The following is a 21,507-nucleotide window of genomic DNA, read 5'->3' as shown; positions in this document are numbered from 1 at the left end:
AAGCAATTTCTTGGACTAAGGGGGCCATAGTGTACAAACAAATGATTCAGCGACAAGGGTCATCTAAAATCCTAGTTTTGACTGGTTTGAAACTTGTTATTGAAATTCCTTGTTACGAAGATTATTTTAAAACTTTGAATTGCTTCGTCAATAACGTTATTAAATCTTCATGCTCCTTTATTTTAACATTGTTATTTAAGGGAAGGGGGTCAAAAGCTTTTGGATAATATCAAATACCAACGAAACTAGTAATTCTATCCAAGACACAAAAAACTGAATCTACATTTGAACTAAATCAAACAAGTAAAGTATACCAATATGAAATTTTCGTACAGAATTCTTGATTCCATTCATCATTCCATATTTTTTTTTATACTTCAATATTAAGGCTCTTAAACTTACTGACTCAGAGACTTCAGTTCATGGAAATTAGGAGAGTTAAATGGTGTATGTGTAAACACCTATGTTTAAAATGCATTATTACAGTCCCCCTAAACAAATGAGGAGCTATTTTAAGACACAGGTTCTGTTTTTTACATTTTACTCACATGAGTTTGTTACATCTTAGTTTTAGCAAGGGCTAAAACTGCCACTCTTAGCAGCAATAGGTGTTGACTTGGAAACGTATCCTCCACAAAAACGTATTTGCGAAACGTAACATATATTTTTGGCTTCTGACAGGTAAAAGTACGGATGATCCCCGTTATATTTCTACAGTAAATCGTAGTTTGGCGCACTCGGTGGTTTACTACTTACTAAATCACTGGGACACCGTGGTGGATCCAGATGGGGGAGAGGGGGCGCGCCCCCCTTAATTTCAATCAATCTCATTTAGAATTTGTAATAGTTTTGGTAGGTAATGCTTCTTTTTTTTTTGGCTTTTTTGATTATTGGATAAAAATTGGCTTGCTAAATATTCTAATTCCTTTTGCCATTTTCTTATACGAGCTGAAAAATAAATTATTGTATCTTTAAGATAAATTTCTACCATCTCAATTGCTAGCAATATTTTGCTAATAACCTAGCGAAGTTACCTCTACACATATTTAAGTTACCTTTACACATGTTCAAAATTTTCAGATAGCCATTAGTGGTGCTGCTATTATAACAGTTACAACAAGACAGTCCCGCCACCATATATTATTACTGTTTCAATTAAAGAGACAATACAGGTATATGGATGTTTTATGTTCATGGATTTTTATTGTTCATTGTACTGGTGTTATATTTGACGTTTTATTGTATGGGAGCCTGATTGTTATTACAGAGTTGGTTTTTGATATATGGTTGAATATGTGTGTTACTTTATGATTGATTATACGTATTGTTATATGGTTGGTGTTTTATTTATTGTTTTTTTTGTATGGATGTTTTATTCAATTCAATTTCAATTTATAACTGGGATTTATTTTACTATATACATAAAAAACAAACAAACAAAATACCCCCAGAAGCAAGCTTGTGCGGGGGTAATCCCTTCTAGACACATAAAAAATCATAATAACAAAATAAGATCCAAAATAATAACTCTTTTCAGTTAATATAAATACAAATACAAGTTCTGCCCTCCAACTCAAAAACTAGTACTAACATACTATACGTAGCCACCCGACAATCATCACGTACCCCCCCCCTTTTTAGCCAATTCATTAAAAATAATAAATTACTACACAATACGATCTCAATAAACTACGGAACAGCAGCAGGTCATCCACACATTTAAGTTCCACTGGTAACCTATTCCAAGCACTCGGACCGGCATGACGGATAGAAAAAAATGATCTTGTCGCTTGCGGAATCGGTCTTCGAAATTCTTACAAATTTCTAGTTCCATGCTCATGAACATCACCCCCACTCACAAACATTCCCTTAAAACAAACAGGAACACTACCATACAGATACTTAAACATGAACTGTGTTTTATAAAATTTAAAAAGACCCGATACCGGTAGAATCTTCAGCGTCATAAACTCATTACGAACAGATGATCCTCTATTATCCTTACCAATCAAAAGCCTTATTGCCGAATTTTGTAGTACACGCAGGGGCAGAAGATGCGTTCCGAAAGTAGACGACCATACTGAAGAACAATATAATAGATATGGATGTACAATTGAAAAATACAATAATCTTAATATACTAGTTGGGAGAAAATTTTTCAATTTACGCATAATTCCAACATTACGTGCAAGTTTCATAGACACACAATCAATATGATCTACAAAACTTAAAGTTTCATCAATAATAATCCCCAAATATCTAACACTCCTCTTTCGTGGAATCATTGATGTACCATTACTTAAATTATTCACCCATGGGTAATAACTTGGAGATCTGCTATATATCAATAAACTAGACTTATTACAATTAAATTTTAACCTATTACTTCTCATCCACATTTCTATATTCTTAAAACCTTCTCGTAATTGCGACATCAATTCATTCTCAGTCCTACCACATACGGTTAATTTCGTGTCGTCAGCAAACATAACTAGGGCTTTACTAGGTTTAAGTGCCTCTAGAGGAGGTTTAATAATAGTATACAACCCATCAACTGCACTTGACAAATCATTTATATAAATAGAAAACAAAAGTGGGCCTAGGGGTGATCCCTGGGGAACTCCACAATTTATAAATCTACTGTCAGAACGTGCATCATTAACCTCCACAAACATTGACCTTGAATTTAAGAATGATTCTAACAACTTCAAAGCATTTCCCCTAATACCACAATTTTCTAACTTCATTAACAAAATATCATAAGATACAGTGTCGAACGCTTTCGCAATATCCAGAAAAATTGATGCAACTTTAAGGTTATTGTCTAATGCATCATTAACATATGTAGTCAAAAACAACATTGCATGCTCACTAGAATAACCTTTTCTGAAACCAAATTGATTTTGATAAAAAAAACAAATTCTTTTCAAGATACTTTTCTAGCCTTATATATACTAGCTTCTCGAAAATTCTAGCAATAACTGGTAGCAGCGAAATGGGACGGTAATTACTTATATCATTTTTATCACCCCCTTAAATATTGGAACAATCTTCGCTCGTTTCAAACACTTTGGAAACACACCACTTTTAAAACAACCATTTATTAGTGAAACCAGTTGTTTAATAACACATTGAAGAACAAACTTTAGCACTCTTATAGATATTAGATCAACACCTGAAGCTTTATTTTTCATAGCCATTATTACATCTGTTATTTCACTTTCCGTTACCTTAGTCATTAAAATAGAAGTATCACAACTGGGAGGAAGATATTGATCAAAAGTACCATCACTCCTATCACAATAAATAGATCCGGCAACATTATTACCTACACTAGAAAAATAATCACACATCTGATTAGAAAGTTGAACTGGAGTTTGATCTGACTGAAGATTTGGCAACGTAACTCTTCTCTTGCCAATAAGAGGCCTGAGGAGACTCCACGTCTTTGCCGGGTTACCCTCACTCTTTTTAAATTCTTTAGCTAAATACTCAATTCTAGCCTTCCTCAATAATTTATTTAAAGCAACATTATACTTACGATAAATTTGCTGGTTTAGTACGCTTGCCTCAATTATACTCTTTTTATATAATTCATGGCGCCTATTCATAGATCTAAGAAGACTACTGGTAATCCACGGTTTTCGTGCAGAATCATATTTACTCTTGTTTTTTTTTTACGCATCCGGCAATTTTCTCTTAGACTACTACACAATTGATCATACCACTTACAAAATTTAAGATCCGGATCACTTATTGCATTCAAAAACTCCCAATCCATACACTCTAATTCATTCTTAAATCGTACAAGAGAATCCGCGTCCACAGTCGGTACAATTGGGCTACAAAAACTCCCAGCTGTATAATTATGGTCCACTTCAGCAGAAAGAAACACTCCACAGTGGTCTGAAACATCATTTACCAGCACTCCTGGTTTCCAAAAATTCACGTTCGTGAATATATTATCAATTAAACTAGCTGACGTGTTACAAATCCTTGTACAAATATTTATACCTGGGAACAATCCGAAACTAGACATTAAATTTAACAACCTAGTAGTTGCACGATTACTAAGTACCATCATATCTATGTTAAAATCACCCGCTATGAAACTTGGGCAACCTGATACATTCAACATTTCCAATTGCTGCTCCAATAACTCTAAAAACTCTATCTCTGAAGCAGAAGGCGGCTTATACAAAATAATAACCAAAAACTTGGATCCATTTATACTTATTTCCAACACCAGTGACTCAAAAATCATTTCACGATAAATGCAAATATCCTGTCTAGTCTTAACTGCAAAACCTGATTTAATATAAACTGCTAATCCTCCATGCTGTCGAGTCTCCCTATTCCTATTAATAAATTCATAACCATTAATATCTAACAAAGATGAATTATCGTTCCGAAGCCATGTCTCAGTCAACGCCAACACATCAAAATTCGGATCCGAACACAAATCTGAAATATAATGTCGAGAACTATTTAACCCCCGGCAGTTTAGATGTAATATATGTAGAGTTTGTGGCCCCCGCCGCGTCACATAATCCTTAAGATCACTTGCAAATACATACTTAGAATTTTCCAAACAAACCTGATTATTCCCATCTCCATCAAACTCTCCATTTAACGTCTCATTCATTCGATCCGCAAACTTTACGTGACTATTCTCAAGCAGCGCCAGTCTCTCTTTATTTAATACCATTATCAAATTTCAACGCACATTGTAGGGCAGAACTTGTACTCAACAACAGAAATCCCAAATATTCAATCATATAACGGAACGAAAATAATATAAAAAAAACAAAAGAAACATAGAAAAAATTAAAATAACGAAAAGATACAACGAAAACATGCTTATTGTCAAAACACATACTTTTTAATACTCTGGTATGTTAACTTCAGGGAACCTGATTATTAACTTCATCATAACATAATATTCACTTATTATACTTCACTAGCAAACAGACTAAGGGAAATTTCATCTAATATCATTTCAGAACGCCACTCCACTACCTCTAGCGCCTCTCCGACCAGCTTGGATACGCCCACTGCTAGTCGCCATTTCACCATCTTGGGGATTAATAAGCTCCTGTACAAATTCACCAGCATTGTACTTTGTAACTGAGCCATCTGGACGCCTTATGAACAAGCAGGGGGGCACGGACTTAGAGACCCAACTTTCTATGCCGCGTTCACGTAGCTTCATGCGAGTCAAGATCAGCTTTTTCGTGCTTCTCGAACACATTGCGGAGCATCATCTGATATATAAATATTCTGAAAACCACAAATAGACTTTCCTTGCAGTTTCCTCGCGTTCTTCAGCAGTAGTAATTTAGAGCTTTTCGAAAATAAGTCAACTTTCAAGAATTTCTTATCTGGTTTAAAGTCCAAAATCTTAAATGACGGAACATCATCTAAACCCAGACCCTGCACAACAATCTCCTTGAAAATTGTAGCACCTTCAATTTCATCCTTTGCTTTAATATTCCAAATCAAAATATTGTTTTCTGAAGGCTATATGTATGGATATATGGTTTTTAATAGTTTTTCAGGCTGTTATGGATGTTTTAATGTTAGACATAATTCTTCATTGAAGCATGATTATAAGAGTTGATACTTTTACTCAGACATTGAGCGTGGATATAAAAAGTCCGATACCGAGTTAATATCTCAGTCAGTAAGTTGAATTTGATTAGTTTACATTATTTCAAATTGGAGAAATAAACGTTCAAATATTGTGAAAATGAGTAGTTTCACACTATTACACATCGAAGGAGCTGACAGTGATGTTGTGAAGACAAGGGCCCCCAATTTAGCAGCTGAAATTGGAAAGGATTCCTGACTAACCTTTGAGTGGGATGAGATGTTGGGAAGATACGTTATATCATTGAGTAAATTTAAGTAAAATGAACAATTATGCTTTGCCACAAAAGGGAATATAATGGATTTATCACGACTACAGTATGAATTAAATGCTATTCTGAAACACATTAAGGAGAATGGATTGACTCGCCTAACGCATAGAGAGTGAAAGAATATTATTTTATTGCACTTCTGTCAATAAAATTTTTTTTATAATGCCAAATAAATTTTTTTTTAATTTTTTTTTAATTTTTTATTATTTTTATAATTTTCGTATAATAGACACTCTAGATGATCGTTTACTCCACTTTCTCTCTCTCTCTCTCTATAGTGGGGGTGTCCAAGAGGTATTGAGATTGTGCACAAAGTAGAAACTTGCAATTGTTATTTTAGTCTATAGTTGGTAGTGGGAGTATCAAGAACGAGAATGATTGGATTTGAGAAACAGAAGATCTTACGGAATCTAGTCAAATTGGAAAAATGTTTAGTGTTAGATGATAACTTTCTGGAATTATCTCTTCAACAGAAAATATTTTCTCTAGAAATGCTTAACAGTATCATGGGAACTTATTTCCCATCTTTGGACTATTGTATGAAGCTTATACGTTGTGGATCAAATGTATTTGCTCAATTTATTGATATATTAATTGAAACGAAGCAAAATGACATTGTGATTCTGCTTTTACCCACTACCTAGAAATTCATTCTTTAAAGCAATAGGAAATAAGTTTTTGTGACGATACTCGATTACTCCTCCTAATCCTCCTAGAGGACAATGTTTTTTTATTGATTTTGAGTCAGTTTCTTTTTAGCAGTGAGACGGACAACATCGAAAAAAAAATTGTATCATACATGTTCACTATGTTTATATACAATGGGCAGCTGTTCATCATGTGAGAACTGTACTACAGTTGATGACCATAATGAAAAGTGTAGATTATGCAATCCGTGTAAATTGCATAAAGGATATGCTGTACAAATTAAGGAGTGCAATACTTGTCTTGAAGAGACTTGTGACTCTCATCCTAATGGATATCTATGCTCCAATTGTCATATGATAAGTGTGACCAATGGGAAAATATTTACCCTAGTATGATTGGAAAAAACCCTAAACGTGACTTCAGTTTATTTCTAAGGGATTGGTATCGTCTTGGATTTAAATTGTATTGGGAAGAAGAATTTGGAGCATGTTTCAATTGTAAAAACATGAAGAAAGTACGGTTCCTGCGTCATCGTTGTGAGGACAATGCTAGTAATGATTATAAACCTACTGATTTTTATTTGGCTGTTACAGAAAGTGATTCTTCATAAGAGAATATTGTGTGCGACATTTTTTTTCTTCAAATAATCAGATAGAAAAAGGTGAACTTTTCAATATGAATCGTAATAGTATCATTGACTTAACAAGAAGATTTAATAAAAATGAAGTTGCAATATATTGTGGAAAATGTGACCCTGACTTTGCATGCCAGGATCATTACAAGTTGAATCCCAATGATCTGCCACCACTAATCGTTGTCGACGACGACGACTATGATGATGACAGTCTAAATAACTATGAAGAAGAAGAAGAAGAAATCTAAACAACGAAGACATGACTTTTTCTTATAGTGCATATATATTTTATTTATAAACAAATTCACATATATTTTTAAAACACTTTATTCCTAGGACACTGAAATCAATGTTATACAGGTCTGAGAGGGTATTTTCTACTAGAAAGTCATTCAAACGAGGACTGTGTACATAAATGTTGATAAATTCACTGAAAGTATAGTCACGACATCGAAAAATGAAATAAAGTAATGGATGAAAACCGCAGCTTTTGTTATGTAATGAGTTAAGAGGAATTAAGAATTATCGAACTCGGAATTCTGACGTCTAAGAGCTTTGTTTCCATGGCACAATTAGATCTTGCTTCAGAGACGCGAATACTTATAGGCTAAACGGGGGTTAGGAACGTTATAAACCGTAGCGATGACAAACTTTGGTATTTGTAGTGATAAAAAGATTGATATTTGTGGTGATAGAAAATTCTCCAATAGCGCCACTTATAGCGCTGGGGATTGTGCCAACAAGGTCTGTGCCACGCTCAATTCTTGGGTGAAAGTGAAATGTACAGCCATGTAAACGTGACCTCTTTTTCTCGGGTTATCTGGAGATCCAATTCCCTCTAGGAGCATTTAACTTGGAGACTTACAAACTAATTATCTATTATTAGGCTAGATGCAGACATATAAAATGAAACAACACAGATAAAAAGGACAATAGATTTATTGACTTACATATTTAGGTGCACAGCAATTTGTCAATTCAATGACAATAACGGTGACAAGAATATAAGAATTTCGTCTGAATTCTCCCCAATCTGATATACGAATCCTTTCAAATCTGACTTACGATTAAAATTAAAAAGCACATCTACCCCACTACCAAACGCAGTTCTTTTGTCCTGCGCTGTAAGGACTGGCTTGCCATCGGTTCACGTGGCCCAAGGACGCGAATCCTCGTCCAATAATTTCTTTAATATGTTTCAGCTGATTCAGGCGTTAACACGGTTTTTTGCCATTTAAACTTCTTGCGAAAGTGACTGCAGTTTTTTCTCTTTGCTGATTAAGGAATTTTCATTTTTGCAACTAGATTTAGCTTAATTATAAGAAATCGGAATTATCTTTAGAAAAGAACTTTATTTTGGTATTTTAAATACATCGCATCTTATTCATGGTACATATCACCCTTCCCATAAATCAATGACGTCCTGTCATTAGTAACTGCAAGCCTTTGATCTTTATAAAATGTTCATCATTTACTATTTCTTCTACATAATTATTTTATATATGTGTTATGGCTTAATCAGGAGTGCTAGAAATTTTCCCTATTACCTTTCTTATTTTATTCTACATCCCTATCTAAAATTCATCTACCGGACTAAGATTATTCATGGTTATAGACTAGCTACTATACTAAAGATTTTTTTTTATATCTAACACTGATTACTTTTACATTTCCAACAACTTTGGGGCTATTCTACCTTTACATTAGTTTTTTTTTAATTCACTTTTTTTTGTCTATATGGTACACTACTTTCTATCTACGCTACATTAAATGAATAGATTGACAACGCTACACATGACTACCTGGATATCAAACATTACATACATAAACGATGTAAAGCACACAATATTGTGTTTACCATGTTCACTGGTAATTTTAAAATACTTTCACTATTGGGATTTTCTAATTATCAAAGTTATTAGGAAGTAACACATGTAGATTCACATCTATTCATCACCTTCGAGTCCTTAGTGTACTACACCCTTCTGTTGTAAATTATTGTCCTTCACTCTTTTTGTCTTGGCAAAAATTTTGAAGCATTTACGTTATGGATTCTTCATGGAACAGTTCGAGCCTAGTTGTGTTTACACGACAAGTTTTCTCTAATAGTCAACTGGGAAATGATGCTTCCCACTATAGGTGTTGGCGTATGTCTTCTCAGCATATGATTGTTTAGGATATCTTGAGGCACATAGAGAATGTATTCTCGCGTTAAAATTGTTCATTTGTGCCTTTGATAAAATTGTTAGCTCAATCACGGGGTAATTGAAGTTTGGATTTGAAACGGGTTGTCGTCATACTATAGTGACTCTTTTAACATATTGTCTTTAACTTGAACTTCAAACATCTTCAAATATCATTTAACTTCAAATATCGTTAAATATCGTTTATCTTGTATTGATCGATGGGGTTCTCAGAACTAAACTTCAAATTGTCTCTAACTTCAGCTTCAAATATCTTCAATGTCTTTAAATATCATTTAACTCAAATATCAGAAATTATTGGAAATCAGATTCACTTTGGGAGCGTAGGTTCGAATCCTACCGACCCTGCGAATCCTACGACATTTGTTATGTAATGAGTTAAGAGGAATTAAGAATTATCGAACTCGGAATTCTGACGTCTCAGAGCTTTGTTTCCATGGCACAATTAGATCTTGCTTCAGAGACGCGAATACTTATAGGCTAAACAGGGGTTAGGAACGTTATAAACCGTAGCGATGACAAACTTTGGTATTTGTAGCGATAAAAAGATTGATATTTGTGATGATAGAAAATTCTCCAATAGCGCCGCTTATAGCGCTGGAGAATGTGCCAACAAGGTCTGTGCCACGCTCAATTCTTGGGTGAAAGTGAAACTTACAGCCATGTAAACATGACCTCTTTCTCTCGGGTTGCCTGGAGATCTAATTCCCTTTAGGAGCATTTACCTTGGGGACTTACAAGCTAATTATCTATTACTAGGCTAGATGCAGACATATAAAATGAAATAACACAGATAAAAAGGACAATAAATTTATTGACTTACATATTTAGGTGCACAGCAATTTGTCAATTCAATGACAATAACGGTGACAAGAATATAAGAATTTCGTCTGAATTCTCCCCAATCTGATATACGAATCCTTTCAAATCTGACTTACGATTAAAATTAAAAAGCACATCTACCCCACTACCAAACACAGTTCTTTTGTCCTGCGCTGTAAGGACTGGCTTGCCATCGGTTCACGTGGCCCAAGGACGCGAATCCTCGTCCAATAATTTCTTTAATATGTTTCAGCTGATTCAGGCGTTAACACGGTTTTTTGCCATTTAAACTTCTTGCGAAAGTGACTGCACTTTTTTCTCTTTGCTGATTAAGGACTTTTCATTTTTGCAACTAGATTTAGCTTAATTATAAGAAATCGGAAGTATCTTTAGAAAGGAACTTTATTTTGGTATTTTAAATACATCGCATCTTACTCATGGTACACTTTTGGTTGATAAATCTTGTACTCGCATCCAATTTTGAATAATTGTTTTCCCACTTCTTTCAAGGTAGTTTCTGATGTGAGTTGTGTATAATGCATATGGTAGACCATGAGGATCAAAAAATTCAATATTCTTTGCTGTTTGAAAGATGCATTTCCAATTACCCGTCTGCACAGTCGATGGACTACTATTAACAATGATAATGGTTTTATTAACAGTATGAATATAATCAAGGAAACCTGAGGGTATACAATATGATTTGTATTTGGACATAAAAGGATCTATGTTAAATACATCGATTATTTGATTTGTGTTCATGGTGCCAAGTCTAAAAGAACACTACCATCGGGGGTAATTTCCCAATAGGTTTCAAATTGATTGACTGAGATTAATGTTACACTCTCAATCAATGGTTTGTCAAAGGTACACTCTAAACGTACAGTACCCGTTCGGACAATACTCATATCTTGAGTGCCAGACAAATCCAAACAATGACACCATGACTTTTTGCGAACATTGAATCGGTAATACCATTTTCATATAGTTAAGAATCTCGATCTAGGGATTGCATTGTCAATTAATGTTGGGTTCCATAGGATTTATCAAAGGACAAATTGTAGAGGGGAATTCCATTTACTTTACACACAAGAGAGGAAAGTCCAAATAATTCAAATTCATGTGGCGAGCTTGTCCACGATCCTATGGCACTGGCACTTTTTACAAAAGCGAAGGCAAGTTTTGGAGGAATTTCACCATTGATAAATGAAGAATCGGTGTAGGTACTTCATCCAGTGGCAATATGACGTTGATTGGCGATTGTGTGAGGAACGAGCAGTTTGATATTATTTCCAGAGGCTCTTAGTTTTTCCATTGCCAAAGCAACAGAACTCATAACCTGTTGTTTCCGTACATGAAGTATTGCCGAGGTGAGATTGACATTAGCATCGGATGCTGCATCAATTGTTTTTCTCAATATGAAATTGGACGGTGCAAGTTGTAACTTTATATCAATTTTAACATTGGGGGGCATCCAATGAGATATATTGAATATTTAATGATTGAGTCTACCAACTAAATGATACTCCTTGCTCACTGCCGTAGTGAGTTCACCGTCAGTATCAACATTTGATCTATAGTCATAGCCCATTGGCAGACCTCTCAATTTCTTATAGGCCATTGGAATCATCAGCATAAATTGTATATAACTAGCATAGTTTGATAGATTGTTGCTAGTGCTCACCAATGTTCCATTTATGTAGACACATATTTGTTTAAATAAATTGTGTAGTATACCATTTTCATAGGATAGTCCATCGACTTTGGAGGGAGGTAAATTGTCAGAATTTTTCCTCACCATAACTTTTAAATCTTTAAATGTGGATGATAAATCTATGAAGTAGTCTTCATTGGAATAAATTTGAAAATATATGTTTTCAGAGAGAGGTTGCTGTGGATAGAATTGTTCATAGTACCCATGTTTTGCACTGACATCCACACTTTCTGCATTGAAAAGATTTAGAGTTGTGGCGACAGTGGGATGAGATTCCTTGTGGGGTAGATATACCATTTCACTCTAGGAAAAGAAATCCCTTTTCGACCTAACGATTTTTCTTCTTGGTTAATTTTTCTTATTCTTACTTTTCTTTGACAAGAGTGATGATGTCTTTCGCTTCTGACCTGAGTAGAGACAGATGAGTGATGAGATGTTTCTCCTCCTTTTAAAACCTATTCCAATTTGTCATGATTTCAATCGCTCGCCATGGGATCATGCGCTGGACCTGAGATTTTGTGAAACACTTTCTTTAAAATCTTTACCATCCCCACAATTGTGTAGCGTAGAGGATGCAAAATCTGCAGCAACTGGCACAATATATTTTTTAGCCAGCAGTATTGCAGAGCAAAACAGCTTAGCAAACCAACTGCCAAGACCGTAGCCCGACATTGACGAAAGGCCTTTATAATAGTCCATTCCATGACCCAATTATCGTGGTTAGAGAGCGTTAACATAGCAATCAATATCAGGACATACAAATATATTTTTCTATTAGTCGTTTTGTTGTTGTTGCCGAATGGGTCGAAAATGGACATGTAACCACGGCCAAAACTTTTTTTCTAGAGGATCACCTAATTCAGTGCTAACTGACAGAGTTCCAAATACGAAGTGTTTACAGTAACATACTGAAGATGCTTTATATTATAGTGATGAACATGTTCATGGGTTGTTTTTCGTTCAAGAACACGTAGGTGGGGGACATTTGATTTACCAACTCTAGAGGTTTCCACAAAGGATGCATAAAGAAATATGCAAGAGTCCGAGGCGAGACCAGGTGGGCAATCAGAAAAAATAACTTGATCCATCCCGCTAACAGTGCCTGCATTTTTCCCATTGATCATATTCTGTTTGAAGCCAAGAACATCTCTCAGATTATCATTGAGATGAATCATTTCAGTGTCAACAGGTGAGGTAATGTAAATCCTATCGTGTTCCACTGAATAATAAAAATGGAATGTACTATTCATACGATATGATATTTTTCTATTGATTGCACGACACAAATCCGTCATAGTAACATATTCTTTATATCTCAATGTAACATCCGGACATTCACTAGATTTAAGTGCTTTCAACCCATTCATACTCGAAAAAGAGTGACCAATCGAATGGTATAACTTTTATCTTATACACGCGATCTTTTCTCAGAATATCATAGGTATTTTTGAGAATGCAGTCGACAAGAGCAACTTCATACTTTCCATCATCGAATTTAATGGTGGGGGAGAGTTTCGTCCAAAAATCACTTGTTTTATTCAAATCATTGTAGAGAGGCTCGGAGAAGTTGGACATAAACGTTGCATAAAAATCATTGGGCATTTTGTATATCCTCGGCAGATATCCACGAATCAAAATCAGAGTTGTGTCCAAGCTAACGAACAAGCAACTGTTTCATGCCCCTGTGAGTACGAGTCTTTAATATCTTTTCAATCTGATAGATTCCGGTGTTTTTAGCTTTTTGTAATTCATAATAATAAAAGCCGCCAAGAATTTCATCATCTTTCATGTCACGCAGACGATACGTTATGGGTGTAGTGTCCAAGAGTTTGGAGACTTTAAAAAGTTCAGTGAACCATAAGTAATTACCTTTTTCAAAAACATTAGTAGTTCGATTGATTCGAACAGTATCACAAATATTAAATTTCTTCTTTTTCTTCTCACTACCACAACCATTGGAATATTGTTTAAGAAAAGTGTCAAGTGTATTGACATCATGATGAACTTCTGTTGGGGTTGAATTGGACAGGGATCGATGTGGACGTTGATTATAAATCAACATGAATTTATCCAAATCATGAATAAAAGCAGCAGTATTTTTCAAAGTGCAGTATCTAGAAATAGAAAGTCGAATAGTTCTTATCACCCGTTCGGCCAATGCTGCCTTTATTGGACTATGACTATGATAGAGGATTGTATTATGTTTCAGTAGAACCTTCTTTACATGGGGATTAACAAATTCTCTACCCCGATCCGTTTGAATCTTCTTATAGCACTCCTGTTCAAGGATGATTTCAAGAGCTTTAGCAACTTCATCGCTGCTCTTTGACCACAGTGGAATGGCATATACATAGCGACTAAAAACACTGATTGCAAGTAGAAGGTACTTGTATGGGTGATTTTGACGCCGTTGAATCTCATACAGAGTCAAAAGATCTGCTTGTAGTATTTGTAATGGGAGAATGGCTTTAGTTTTTCGATAGTGATTACCACGAACTCTACGATGTAGAGTGTAACTTGATTCATTCTGTAGATACTCTTCCGCCCGATTCTTTTCAAGTCCAGTGACTTGAACAGGTGTGGTGGGTGAACTTAAACTTCCCACTGCACCAATATTCTCATAAACATGTTTCAATGCTTCAACCATTTTGAACGTAAACACATAGTGAAGTGTCCACTGCCCAATGCCCTACTAACAGGTGATGGTGAGGGGGATGCAGAGATATTAAGACGTCATCGCTTGACTCCCCCCTCATAACTCTTGTCAAATCATTTCCACTTGGCATGCTAGCATTTTCCGGAAATGATTTAAAAAACATCTTTTGATATTTGACTAAATTCCTTAAATCGTTTTAAAACATGTTTATTGGCAATAAGGCTTTTGGGAAAGTTTGATGAGTTTAAAAATGTATGTAGATAACGTTCGAATGATACAAGTCTTTTACGATTCGTGAGCAAATCTGATAATAAATCAAGTAGAATATAGGTCTTGCCATGGATTACAACTTGATTCTCATTAGCATCAATTTGAACATGTTCACTGTCATTGAGATATGTCAAGAGTCTTTTACACTGTTCACGATAGGAATGTGGCATTAGATCTGCAACACTTGTCATAACTTTAGACAAATCTTCTTCTTTTGTTATTATTGTTGTTGATGGTGATGATGATGATGATGTTGGAGTTATTTTCTTATTGTGATCAATGACATCTGCTTTGAGTGGTCTCTCAAAATAGGGTTTATGTTTGTCTACCCGGCGAAGTGCATTTTGAAGCAGAATTAATTTTTCATCGTCGGCAATTGTCTAATTGTTAATGAATTTATTGAGATTGTCCTCGAAATGTTCCTTTGGTGAAAGGGCGAGTTCGATTGGAGTCAATTTATGGGGTTTGGCCATTCTCTCTCTAGAGAAAACTGATTACAAATCCTGAAATGATTGACAGTAAAAGTGTAAAGAAGTTACCACCCGCTTGAAGAAGTTGTTTTCTTTTAAAATCGTTTCCTTTATTTTTGCTTGCTGCTGATGCTAGGGAGCGTACAAGGGGACGATGTTGCCTTGTCTGTTGCTTAACACCTTCTGGCAGTTGAATATTGCCTTCAGTTAGATTTAAGCAAAGTTCAGATATGAAATTAATGAATTCTCTGTCGACACCATGTTTGAGTATGGCCTTCCTAAGTCGTGGTTTTGAATTACCTAGGACGGTGAATAAAAGTCAATGTTCATGTAGTTTCTTCAGCGTCATGATTGTAACTAACGACCTTTTTTACTGTTCACCGGCAGATATACAGTAATTTCATTGTCAAAAATATCGGTGACTACACGTAAATCCTCGGGTGTGTTCTGATTCAGTTCCGAAAGAATATATCTAGAGGGTTTTTTGGTAGCCTGATTGTAGGCCGAGAGTGGGAATTTCGGTTCATCCGGATACACATGTCTGTTTAACGTTATGAGGGAACTGGAATCACGAACAATCCTGTAGGTGAAATAGTAGGTGCAATTCAAAGCAAGTGTTCTCATACACTTGCTCTGCTGAAACAGATTGTGTAGAACTAAGGTTACGGAGATCCGTTGATGATGAGATCGGACAGTGAACAATTTTATTATCTCCTGAGACCATTCTTCAATAGATTCAGCCAGATCGTCAATAATCAACCAAGAGTTTGATTCAATACTGTTGAAAATGTCAAGTCCATGTATGAATTTCGAGTCTGGAGCAATAGTTTTTATTCTATCATAGGATTCTTGCCAAACACTGTAGCAATAGTAAATTTTGTTGGATTTTCTAAAAACACTTTATCACGATTTTGAATTATTTTTGTTAAAAGTGTCGTTTTTTAAGACATTAATGGTCCGCAAAGAAACGATCTGAATGGTGTTTTAAATTGATACATAGTCCCCAGTTGTATTGATGTCAAAACACAACGGACGGAAGATTGCATTGTTCCCTTCAATAAATAATAATAGTAATTTCCCTAATCAGATTCGAAAACAAGAAGAACAAACCATTTTTAAGAATGATACATGTTTTAATTTACAAATAAAAACATAACTACAAAAAATACTACATGTTTTATTAATACATACACACACACATAAAAACATGAAAAAGGCACTATCATGTAATAAAAGTCAAAACAATATTTTTTTATTTCTTCAATAAAAAGACTCTAAAAAAAGCACTTATCACAATTGAAAAGGGCCCCCCCTCCAGGAGGGCACAGTGGCAACTGGAGGCCCCCTCCCTGGCCGTGGGCACGGAGTATAAAAACATCGATTTTGAACACATTTTTTTTTACAAAAAAGAAAAAACATGACTCTACCCTGCTATAAAAAAAACTGCCGAGTTTGGAAAAAAACACTGCTGAGTTGGGGAAAAAACCACTGCTGAGTTGGGAAAAAAAACACATCAAAAAGAATCCCACCACCCAACCATTTACTATTGAATTTTTTCCAGACCGAGGCGATGTCTATAATCTTGACATACACTTCAGTTAGAAGTTAGATAATGTTCATGGGGTAGCACCTTCAAACCGTCCGCACACACATAGACTTTATCCGACACGGGACAAATGGCTATTTTATCAACTAAAATTGTGTGGTTTTTAAATTTTATAGAGCAAATCGCCATGACTTTCGCCCTTGTAACTATACTATTTTCCACACAGTTTCTATATACATTGATGTCGAAATTCTTATTCATTTAGTGTCTAGGCACCCCCTTGCAGACGTTTTTGATTACATCGTTGTGTGTTTGCACACAGTACACCTTCGGACCTGCAAGCACACCACGGAATTGGGGCCTGGCGCTTCACTAGCTCCAGGTAAATGGACTCGTCCCAATTGGTAAAGTCCATTCGAGAGCTAATGTGTGTGCCTTTTTCCAAATCTTCCAATAAATTCGCGGTTCTAACTCTTAGAAAAAGTGAATCGGTATCCCCGTAATATACTTGAACTTCTCCCTCCCCCAGCCATTGGCGCCTACACACATCGTAAAAGAATGACAACATGAGTTTTTTGATATTTCGGTTATTGCGCTGCCAGCTGCAATATTTTTATTTAGAATTACGTTTCTTTTTTTTCTATTCAAGAGGACCATATTCGAGTATATGATGGTGAATGATGTAAAGTTTGGATCGGCAACAATTCAAGCACATTCTTTTGGGTCAGTCACAATGACTTTGATTATGTACACTCTCACACATTTTACCAAAGACTGAGTTCAAAATGAGTTTAAAAATTTACTTTTCAACCTTCGTTTTCACTTTGGAACGTTTATCAACAAAAGTGTCAATAAACGTTTTCAAATAGGGTTTTTGGTCAAATTGGAGGGCTCTATGTATCCTTGTGACGTTGAAACCGTTGGGTACCATCCAACGCAAAAGAACGTGATGTACAACGATATTCTCTTTCGGATGACGGTCGACGAAAAGTTTTTGTTTTGAAGGTGTCCAGTGCACACCACCATCCTCTACCTTAGAAATATTGTATGGACTCAATGAGTCCCTGGTCACCGCTCTGTTTATGCACGGAAAAGCAAAATCCTTCACCGAGTCATGATGCTCAACCGGTATTTCACCATCGATTTCAAAAAACCATCCCCGCAGTCCATTCTCCTCAACATTGGCAATGTTGGGGAAATCTGAAGCACGAGGATCATTAAGCCATTTATAATTTTCACACGGCTTTAAGTAGTGAGACATTGCCGACGGATAGAGGGAGTTCACATCTAAGAAAACTGCATCCGACTTTACACCGGTATCTTGTCCAGTCGGATCAGTTTCAAGGATACGATCTCCATGAAAAACATACCCTCTCCTCATTAATCTCTCTACAAATAGATGCTGATCCACGTCGGTGATCAAGCCTATTTTCTCTTTACTGATTTTAAGACTTAAATCCATCCCAAAATGAGGAGTGGAAAAATAATAACCTAAATCCAACCCAAATTCTCCATAGATTTTATCCGTGTTCTTACACACAATATCCAGTAACGTCAGTAATCCCACCCATTTTTAAACCCTCCCTCTTGGCAAAACCCTCTTGGAAAATTCATAGTCGACAGTGGTGCATTGACGATCGTAAAGTGAGTCGTGGAATCAGGCGATGGATGGCAATTGTTCCTCAGAAAGCCTCGTGCTTGAGTTGTAGTACTCATACGGGTATATGCCCTTACACGTTAATAAATCATACATTTCATCGTCTAGAAAGTACTGTTTAAGGAGGTGTTGCTTAAGGAGGGGGAAACTATTTAAATCGTCACTTTTCTGTACTTCAATGAGTTGTCTTAGGGATTTGGGAAAGAAGCTAAAGGATTCTAAAAAACGGATCATATTCATGCACAATTTATCATTATCTATTATTTGCCATTTGAATTCTAAGAGCAGCAGCTTTTCAGACTATTTGAGTATGCTATATAAGAAAAAGAACCATCTACTCATGCGCAATCTACAACTCCACCTCGTTGCAATCATGCCAACGTCGGTAAAATAAATTTCAGATCATAGCTGGAATTGTGTATATAAACAGGTAGAAAATATTGTTGACTAACGTTTAAATTACATGATTGATGGGCCACTCCACGAAAGTATGGAATTACACGAGTCTCTTTGTGCGTGAGCATAAGAGACTGCAATTACCTCATGTTTTTTAACCAGCTTTGAATTCAATGCGTCATACACATCTATTAGAGTGGCTTCGCAGTCTAAGGCCACCTTGTCACTCTGTTGGAGTGAATTTTGAAAGTTTTTAAATCGCAAGATGGCCCTGTCACCGTTAACCGTTTGCACAGATTGACATCCGTGACGATTGCAATGCTTCATATGATTATTTAACTTAATTTCAGACCAGAATCTAGAAAGACATGTTGGACAATGATGGCATTGCCCCTGTTGTTTCCATTTACTCTCCCCCAGAACCCGACTGATATTTGGTATTGGAAAAAAATTTCCAATTGAATCGGGATCACTGGGTGACTTGTAAAGAAGCAAAACCCAATGTTCCACTTATTCAGTTGATGGAGCCCTCACTGGCAATATAACCCCCTTTTTTCACTCACCCCCCTCAAATTCTGTTTCATATTGTAGAACAGTAACACCAATCTTTAAATGTGCGTTAGCCCGCTCAAAAATAGTTATCCCATTAAGTGTTACTGGATATTAATCATTTAAACAACTAAAATCTACTATAGGGAAATTTGGACTCCCATTAACTGCATAATTGTCCAACAGTGTCTTACTAGCATTCTCTTGCAGAGGCTTGTGAGCTGCCACAAGAAATGCATATTTGAAGCATTGAAGCCCTGTATCGAAATTGAAGCGTTGTACACCTTTACACCCCTTTAAATCATCATTATATTTTAGTCCCACCGCCCCCTCCCCCCTCTTAAAATAAAAATATTTTTAAATTTACCCACAATAATATCCAAACTCCCAATAAATAAAACTACCGACCCTCGAATGGGCTGATCGTGTCAGCCCATTCTCAGTACCCACCTCAGTACTCACTACCCACCTCAGTACAATTATCCAATTTCGTTAGTATATTATCAACCTATTCCATAAAAACATCCTCAAAATTATTCAGGTCCGAATACAGTGGTAGCATTTCTGTACATAAATAACGCTCATACACCTCATCCGCCTTTTCATTTAAATAAATTAGTTTTTTGCGATGGAAGCATTAATCCCATACCTCCCACTTCCTTCCCGAATCACTCTTTCAAGAAGGGCTCGAATCTTGCCCACATAGGAGTGTACTATGTCTACCGGATCCGTTATAATGCTACCTGATGTTAGTGAATTAAATGGATCCCCAAACTCAGGCCTATAAACAAATACATTGTGCAAGGCAGAGTCAGCTAAATTAAGATCGGGCATAGCAGGGAGCGTTACGGGGATTTCATGTCCTCCACCAATTTGCTCAATGATGGGGAAGTTGCGTGGTAAGAAATCCCCCAACTCACTCAATAAACCCTTGAGTGTATCAGGACTGACACGATCAGCCCATTCGAGGGTAGTTGGTTGAGCCATACCCCCTGTAGATGTACTTGGTACATTAATGTAACTACCCCCATTATCTGGAAGAAGCATACTACAGTTAAAATCGGACATGACAGGGGGTGTTACGGAGATTTCATGTCCTGTACTAATTTGCTCAATGGTGGGGATGTTGCGTGGTGTGGAATCCCCAAACTCACTCAACAAACCCTCGAGTGTATCAGGACTGAGAAGCATACTACTAATACTACTACTACTACTACTACTACTCCTACTACTACAATCATCACCAAACCAATCATTTAACAAATTTTTAATCCATTCCTGTGATTCAACATGGAGATTATCTTCGAATTGTGTTGGTGGTGATAATAACGGTATCTCCATGCCATCAAATAGATTGTTGGTCCTTAGGATTGTTGATGGTTGGAGTTCCTGTACAATTATCTAAAAAATGAATGTGAAGTTATTTTTTCTTTTACCAGAAAAAGAATATTTAGATCGTCTCTGTGTGTGTTTGTGTGTGTGTGTGTGTTTGTGTTTGTGTGCGTGTGTGTATGTGTGTGTGTGTATGTGTGTGTGTGTGTGTGTGTGTATGTGTGTGTGTATCTGTGTGTGTGTGTGTGTGCGTGTGTGTGTGTGTGTGTATGTGTGTGTGTGTGTGTGTGTGTGTGCATGTGTGTGTGTAAGTGCATTTATATGTGCATGTACGTGTTAAATATGATGCATTCAAGTGTAACCGGGTATATGAAAGAGAAATTATGTCATATTTTTTTATTCTATTGTTTTTTTTATGGCATTGTGACACATCTATTAAGCTGAAAAAAATATTTTCACTGCTTAATGGCCTAAAACTGTAGAAGGGGTACCCTTGGGGTGTAAAAGGAGGGAGGGAGGGGGGTATAGGGTTGGGGGATAGTGGGGGGGGCTTTGGACAAGAATAAAAATAAGTATTATTTGCCTCATATACTAAGCATGAGGCAAATTAAAGGTAATTTAAATGGCTGAGGCAATTTAAACGGCTTGCTAAGCTCGCAAACCATTTAAATGCAGTGTTTACACACTT

The 21,507-nt window shown here is 36.1% G+C and overlaps 1 protein-coding gene across 1 annotated transcript in view; it reads right to left on the bottom strand.

Annotated features, from left to right (window-relative positions):
* LOC148947242 (uncharacterized) overlaps positions 1 to 21,507 on the bottom strand; it is a 173,459-nt gene that overhangs the window by 53,535 nt on the left and 98,417 nt on the right. Inside the window, exons 6-8 of the mRNA XM_089096544.1 lie at positions 5,020 to 5,144; positions 3,733 to 4,464; positions 2,463 to 2,824 (exon numbers count right to left, since the gene is read on the bottom strand). Coding sequence (XP_088952670.1) covers positions 2,463 to 2,824; positions 3,733 to 4,464; positions 5,020 to 5,144 — 1,219 coding nt within the window. The remainder of the gene's footprint in view (positions 1 to 2,462; positions 2,825 to 3,732; positions 4,465 to 5,019; positions 5,145 to 21,507) is intronic.

Source organism: Artemia sp. Qi Xiang Cuo, chromosome 11, assembly GCF_049724085.1.
Source record: "Artemia sp. Qi Xiang Cuo chromosome 11, ASM4972408v1, whole genome shotgun sequence".
NCBI classification, from domain to species: Eukaryota; Metazoa; Arthropoda; class Branchiopoda; order Anostraca; family Artemiidae; genus Artemia; species Artemia sp. Qi Xiang Cuo.
This window is presented reverse-complemented; position numbering and strand designations above follow the sequence as displayed.